The sequence below is a fragment of the Amblyomma maculatum genome, unplaced genomic scaffold, assembly GCF_055883805.1.
Source record: "Amblyomma maculatum isolate TAMU_Amacu unplaced genomic scaffold, ASM5588380v1 scaffold_20, whole genome shotgun sequence".
Classification (NCBI taxonomy): domain Eukaryota; kingdom Metazoa; phylum Arthropoda; class Arachnida; order Ixodida; family Ixodidae; genus Amblyomma; species Amblyomma maculatum.
Window position 1 is genome coordinate 2,228,103 of NW_028146745.1, and position 7,110 is coordinate 2,235,212.

Sequence of the window (7,110 nt, forward strand, 5' to 3'; positions counted from 1 at the left end):
GAACTCGGTTGCGACAGGAAGGAAGCTGTGCAGTTAGTGCGGCTACCGGACGCATCCTGATGGAAATTGTCCAGCGAGAGGAAAGAATTGCATGAAGTGCGGTGCGCAGAACCATTTTGCCCAGGTTTGCAAATCAGTTTGTGCCACGCATAACGCAAGCCGTCAAGGAAAAGAGCTGCGAGAGGTACGGGCCGAGACGGACGATTTTTTTCGCGCGGCACTAGCGATAAACTCGCTTGAAGTTGATAAATGGACAAACGCGGTTTAAATTGAAGGCCAAACTTTCACGTGCAAACTGGACACGGGAGCCAGCTTGCGTTATCTCCAAAAACGAGCTGGAAAGATTACCTGCTAAGCCAAAGGAAGCCTGTAAGGTGACTCTAACAACATTGTTGGTCACATGACCACAGCACAGGCAAAAATCAAGCTTATGCTTCACGCTAACGACAAAAAAGGCGAAGAACAATTTTCTGTCGTCCAGCACGATGTTCCAATCACACTCAGCGGGGCAGTTGCAGAACGCCTGGGGTTCATATACCCCATACAGGCAGTCGCCAGTGAAGAACTATATCCCCCAGCCCAACCTTTCGCAGATGTTTTCAGTGAGCTAGGACAACTGAAGGGCGTGGAGTACTCGATGAAGCTGAAACCCGACAGCGCGGGAACCGTCGTGCCTGCTAGGAGGGTCCCCGTGGCACTGCAAGACAATGTTCTGGCAGAACTGCCGCGCATGGAGCAGCTGGGCATCATTACAAAGGTGACTGAACCAACCGAATGGTCTAGTCACATGGTGACCGTGGTGAAAAAAGATAAAGTGCGTATCTGCCTCGATCCAACCGCTCTGAACAAACAGTTGCTTCGAGAAAATTACCCCATGCCAACTTTAGAAGACATAGTTCCGCGGCTGTCTGAAGCAAGATTTTTTTCTGCGCTTGATGCAGCATCCGGATTTTGGCAGATTAAGCTAAAGGAAGAAAGTTTAAAAATCTGCACTATGAACTCGCCATACGTGAGCTATATCGCTTCCTCCGAATGCCCTTTGGAATATCGGCAGCCCCAGAAATTTTTCAAGCTGCAATGCATCGCTTGTTAGACGGTCTACGCGGTGTAGCAGTTGTAATGGATGATATACTAGTCTGGGGCACGAATAAAGATGAGCATGGCTGCAACTTGACACTCTTGCTGACACGCTGCCGTGAGTACAATCTGCGACTTAACCTTAAAAAAGGCACCTTCCTGCAGACGGAGGTTCGCTACTTGGGACACATCCTGACCACCCAAGGCCTTCACATTGGCCCGGAGCGTATCCAGCACAATTCTAGAAATACCCGAGCCTAAAACCAGTAAGCAACTGCAAATTTTTCTCTGCACAATGAACTATGTAGAGCGTTTCATTCCAAACGTGTCGGTCCAGACGGAACCGCTGAGGGAACTACTGCGAAAAGATAACGCATGTGTTTGGGCAGAAAAACAGGCCAGTTTTGATGCACTGCGCCAGGCACTGATAACAGCACCGGTTCTTTCCTACTTTGACCCGAAGAAGGCAGTCACGCTTTCAGTCGATGCTAGCCAGTCCGGTGTAGGGGTTGTTTTGATGCAAGACGAACATCCCGTAGCCTTTTCGTCCAGATCACTAACAGAAGCGCAACAGCGTGATGCGCAGATTGAGAAAGAAACGCTTGCGATAGTACATGGGTGCACCAAGTTCCATGATTACATTTTCGGCCAAGCAGACGTCATCGTCCAAACGGATCTCCGGCCTTTGATACCGATCTTCACCAAGCTCCTGCATCAGTGCCCGCTTCGTTTGCAGCGAATGCGCATCAGCTTGCAGCGTTACGCAATAACTTTGCAATACAAACCTGGTAGAGAGCTATTCCTTGCGGACGCGTTATCGAGGTTTCTTAGTAAAAAGGCACTGCAAGAAGAAACCGAGCCGTTTCAAGTGAATGTGCTTGACTACGTTTCAACGTCGCAACACCGCTTGAAAACCTTGCGGGATGCTACAAACGAGGATCCGGCACTTATCATCATTCGTGAATACGCAGAGACTGCGTGGCCGAACCACAAGCAGGGAGTCTCAGAGCCGGGAAGGCCATACTGGACCTACAGGGAAGAAGTGCACGCACAAGATGGGCTAGTCTTCCGAAGCAACAAGGTAATTATACCGAAATCGAAACGAGCAGAGATCATGCAGCATCTTCACACAGCGCATGCTGGAGCCGATAAGATGAAAGCGAGGGCCAGCAGTGTCATGTTTTGTCCAAATATGCCCGCAGATATTAAACAATTTTGCAAGACCTGCAAGGTATGCCAAATGCACCAGGCAGGAAACCAGAAAATGCCCCTTTTGAGCCATGATGTTACAACCCTGCCATGGGAGTCCGTAGGCGTGGATCGGTTTCATTATGGCGGCCGGGAGTTCGCCATCATGGTTGACTTCTACTCCTTTTTCTTCGAAGTCCGAGAGTTTCGCCACACCACGTCTCATGCGCTCAAGACTTGGTGTGCACAAGCTTTTCGGTGCATAGGCTGCCACAGAAATTGTATAGTGACAACGGACCCCCCTTCAGTAGCTCAGATTTCAAAAACTTCTTAAGAAAACTAGACATTCTCCATGTCACGTCAAGTCCATATCACCCCCGTTCTAATGGAATGGCGGAAAGAGCTGTTCAGGAGGTTAAGAAACTGCTCAAGAAGTGCTCCTTTCGCACACCAGATTTTGAAATTGCTCTGCTTGAGTGGCGTAATACCTCCAAGGACCCGGTTCTTAAGTCTCTGGTGCAGAAGCTCATGGGGCGGCAGACCCGGACCCTCCTGCCGGTACCAACAACTCACCTGAAGCCGGAGGTCAAACCCAGCAAGAATGTTCACGACCGTCTCCAGGTGATCCGGCGTCGGCAAAAGATCTACTACAACCGCAGCGTTGGCTACTACAACCGCAGGGAACTTTCCCCGCGTTGGCGGGGAAAGTTCCCTGGTGACAACGCGTAATGACGTACGACACTCTCCAGAGAACCTGGGCCGGCTTGCATGATAAAGTCCGAGCTAAGTCCAGACTTAAATGGTGTCTTTAGAAAGACCAAGCTTATTTAAGACGGCTCGTGTTCCAAACGTCGAACGCTTCGGGTTCATGTTCACCAGAGTGGCTTCCCAGAACGGCCTCAGCAACCACTTGGGGCATTTTTCCTCGTAACACAATCTTAAGACGCAACAAGCAATGGCACGGGTTTTACACAACGCAAAATTGACGGAATGTGTACATCTTATAGCAGGGACAGTGCCAGCGCATCCCTGTTTTTCCCTAATTTCTCTACTTGGACACCTGGCGTCCTTGTGTCTTAACCAAGACAGCACTAGAGTCGTAATCATACAAGCGACTTATTCAAGTCAGGACTGAAGCCCAGTCTTGACTCCAGTCTTAAGCGGCCATGCTAGTGGCCTATTCTTTAGACTCCAGTTAAGTCTAGACTTAGCTAAGACAGTCTTAAGATTGTTTTGTGCGAGCGGGCCCTGGTCTCCAGCTATTGTTCTAAAGCCAGCCGCAACGCCAAGGACTACGATTGTGAAGACTGAAGACGGCCGTGAAATCCGTCGCACAAGAGAGTATCTACAGGAGGCAGCACCCCAACCGGAACCAGAACCAAACTCGCAGGGGCCTTCAGAAGCCGACCTCAAGCCTGGACAACCGCAGTTACGCAGGAGCACAAGATTGCGTCGGGAACCCTGTCGATACCCGTTGCCCGATGAAACTTCTGCACTTTCTCATCGTTAAAGGGGAGATGTGGCCATATCACGCTGTCATCCTGATAGCGCCCCGACTGCTAACACGTGACGTCTACGTCACCCATTCCAAGTGTACTTATATCGCTCCTTCCCATGAATAAACGGCTTTTGTTATCAGACCGCCGGCCTGCTTACATCTGGGTTATTCGACCTCTGCCCACGTGAAAATATGGCTTACGCTCACGACGTCGCTGCTTCTTGCTGAAATCGAAAGGCTTTGGGAGGCCACTGCAACAGTCGAAAAGTTTCCCAAGTGCACGGGGGCACTTGCGAAAATAGGGACAGGGTTTATGTGTTCTGCATGCCGACCGGCATGAGACGCCAATTACTACTGCCAGCTTCGGTGGTCCACGGAACCAAGTACATGCCTTCGGCATTTCCACTGGACTCTTGTACCAGTCTGGATCCAAACTGGAAAGGACGAGTAGCAAAGTAAAAGAAAATACGATTTGCGGCAATTGTCGATGTCCTCGAGCGCAATTGCGTGTAACCTATTTCTCGTTTCCAGGATATGGTATTTCGTGAAGGTGCATGTTGTGTGCATCGCGTATGAATATTGAACTTATACACCATGTCATCGCTGTATTTATTTTGGCATCAACTTAATGTCCAACTGTGCAAGCTCGTTTTCCCCATAAAGATGGTCCTGGTCTTACGCAATTATTTGTTTATGGTTCTTCGCGCTCAGAAACTTATTTTCTTCGGAAAGTACGCAAGTTAGCTTATGTACATTCTTTCCAGGATTTATTGTGTTATTGGTAGATGAAATGCGCGGTTTCTTAAGAGATTATTTGCGCGAACTGTGCCGTTGTGCAGGATGCTGCAGGCACAAGATTCTATGGTGTATCTCATTAATGACATTAAGAAACACTGCACAAAATTTAGTACAAATAATGATCCCTGTACCATTTACCGGTTCTCAAGCTCTGGTGGCCCAAGCGCGGAAGTGCTCAGAACTAATAAAAGAAAACCAATACAGCCATCTGCGTATACATTTATTTTTTACATAGGTGTACTGCCAGCTAAAACGTGGTTACATTATGAATCCATGGCTTACCCTTGGGCGGCAAACTGCTCTTAATGTAATGAGCCTGATACCATGGATCACGTGCTTTTATACTTCTAGAAAGCAATTATCTTTTGGGTTGTACTTAAAAGGACATCAAACAAGATATAACATTGCATCCCCATGACATACCTTTTTTACTGTAGGAAAACAAGAATTCCCATCTTACACTATTCTTCTTGCCCCCCATAGGTTATGGAAAACATGAACACAATTCGTGTGCGTGAGTAATTTATTCAGGGTGTCGAAGACCTGAGGGAAGAATTTCGGGCGCTACATGGCAGCCTACATGGATAAATCTTGGTGAGCTCGTAAGATGAAAAAATTATAATGCGCCGTGTTAGTGAAAGTGTCCCTGATACGTTTTATGTCCTTTGTCCCTCGTGAAAAAACAATAAAGAGAACGCCCGACTTGGCATTGTTAGTACATGCGGCTGGTGATTGGAGAGATTGGAGTTCGATTCCCTGTAGAGTGCTTTTTCTAAAGAAGAATGCATATACTGTATTTGCTTTGGATTGGATAATGCACTAATGGATTGGAGCATGGGCTGTTTTCGTGATTGATTTATGACCTAACGGATTGGATGATAGACTGTTCATGTAGTTGTGGATAATCCAATTCACTATAGAAGTGGATTCTGCTCTGGTTTGTTACCCGACTTGTTTTGAATTGCCTGTGGATCTGCCTGAGCTGGCGGACAACTCCCGTGGACGTCACAAGAAGGGCTTTCCTCCTAAATTGAGAGAACACCGAGCCCGGAAATACCCGCGTGGTAGCTCAGTGGTTAAGACACTCGGCCACTGAACTGGATTGCTTGATTGATTCATTCACTGAAAAAACCGCCACCGGAAAACGTCCGTTACCCCGCCGCCGACACACAGGCCCGGGAGACAGAGGCCAAGCTTGCGCGCCTTGACCTTTAGCAGTCTCTTCCGCCTGGTAGTCGATGTTCCGCTGGAGTACAGGGTCCGGGCTTCAAATCAGGGCCGCCCAGTTCTCTCCACTAGGCATATTTTTCCCACCCAGGAGAGTGTGGCCATTCCCATGATCTGGGGCATTCCCACAATGACTACGCCTGTCATGCTGTCTTATCTCGGGTTATATACAGTACGAAATGACTGGATTCATATACGTAGTAGTTTGCAAACCTCGCCAAGCAGCAGCTTTTTTCTTACTCAATTATGGGTTGGGCGGCGGTATCAGTCTACGTGCCGATCGATGAATATTGATGATTTTTTAATAATTTAACAATTGCTCCTCGTTACCCCAGTCATCGGAGGTCTCACAGGTGGCCGGAAGTAGGGTACTCGAGCTAGCTCTTCAACCACCTCCTTGGCAGAGGCGGCACTGTGCGCGGGTGTTCAGATTACTGAATTTTCCTGTTCAGATCTTGTTTGTTAAGGAGCTTTGCCGCCTACTGCGAAATCCTGCCTGTTCAAAATTTGAATTGCAGTTTTACTGTCGCTTATGATGAATTTTGCTGTTCCGGTTTTGAACCTGGTCGCAGCGGTCGCGTTTCGATAGAGGCAAAACGCAAAGGCTTCCATGCGCTACACGATGTCATAGCCAGAGATGCTCAGTGGAAGCACATCTATCCAGTGGCCGTGTAAGCAAATAATTAATATTTTAAATTGGTCGCAACAATTTCGGAAAACACAACCACTGCACCACTTTCTCCCTTTCATCTTTCACTTCCTCTCACTTTTGCTTATGGCGCGGTCTAGGTGAACGCCGAGAAGTGTGACAGTGCCTTTTCTTTCCTTTATAAGACATGTGACATTTATTTACAAGCATGGAAATCTGCCAGAGAGAGCAGCACGTTGTAGAAGATGCGAACATGATGCTCAGAACTATAGTATTATAGAAATATACTGTACGATATTAAGAACTGTATATTCATAAAGATGACAAATCGTATGTTATCTTGGTCTGTTGCACTTTCTAGTGTTTAGAAGAAAGCGTGCTTTATGAAGCTCATACCAAGGCTCTTATTTAGCGGAAAAGCCATTGTTTTTTTTAGTGCGTTTGTGTGTTCAACAGCTGTTTCGCGCGAAAGTACACTGAATTAAAACTTCATGGGCATGAGTAGGTTTCAAAGCGATGCCGGCAGGAAAAGTTCTGCATCGCTGGTCACTGCATTAGACTAACACGCCATCACCTCATCGCAAGCAGCCTCCAACTTGCCGGGTTCGTAACCCTCTTCCTTCAATAATCAACGAAGACGGCAATCGATAACCCTCCCGTTGTATCAGAGTAC

General features: G+C 47.7%; 1 protein-coding gene across 1 annotated transcript; it reads left to right on the top strand.

Moving 5' to 3' along the window:
- Nucleotides 1-400: 400 nt before the first annotated feature.
- Nucleotides 401-2,994, top strand: LOC146171523 (uncharacterized). Its single transcript, XM_084586491.1, has 4 exons — nucleotides 401-757; nucleotides 1,243-1,294; nucleotides 1,929-2,158; nucleotides 2,788-2,994. Exons 1-4 carry the CDS (start codon nucleotides 401-403, stop codon nucleotides 2,992-2,994), a joined length of 846 nt encoding a protein of 281 aa, XP_084442617.1.
- The last annotated feature ends 4,116 nt before the right edge of the window (nucleotides 2,995-7,110 follow it).

Bases quoted from the DNA above. Each gene is read 5' to 3' on its own strand.
- LOC146171523 (XM_084586491.1), top strand. From the start codon at position 401: ATGACCACAGCACAGGCAAAAATCAAGCTTATGCTTCACGCTAACGAC. The intron at 758-1,242 runs GTGACTGAACCA...ACCTTCCTGCAG, and splicing joins AGCTGGGCATCATTACAAAG to ACGGAGGTTCGCTACTTGGG. The intron at 1,295-1,928 runs GCCCGGAGCGTA...CACTGCAAGAAG, and splicing joins CACCCAAGGCCTTCACATTG to AAACCGAGCCGTTTCAAGTG.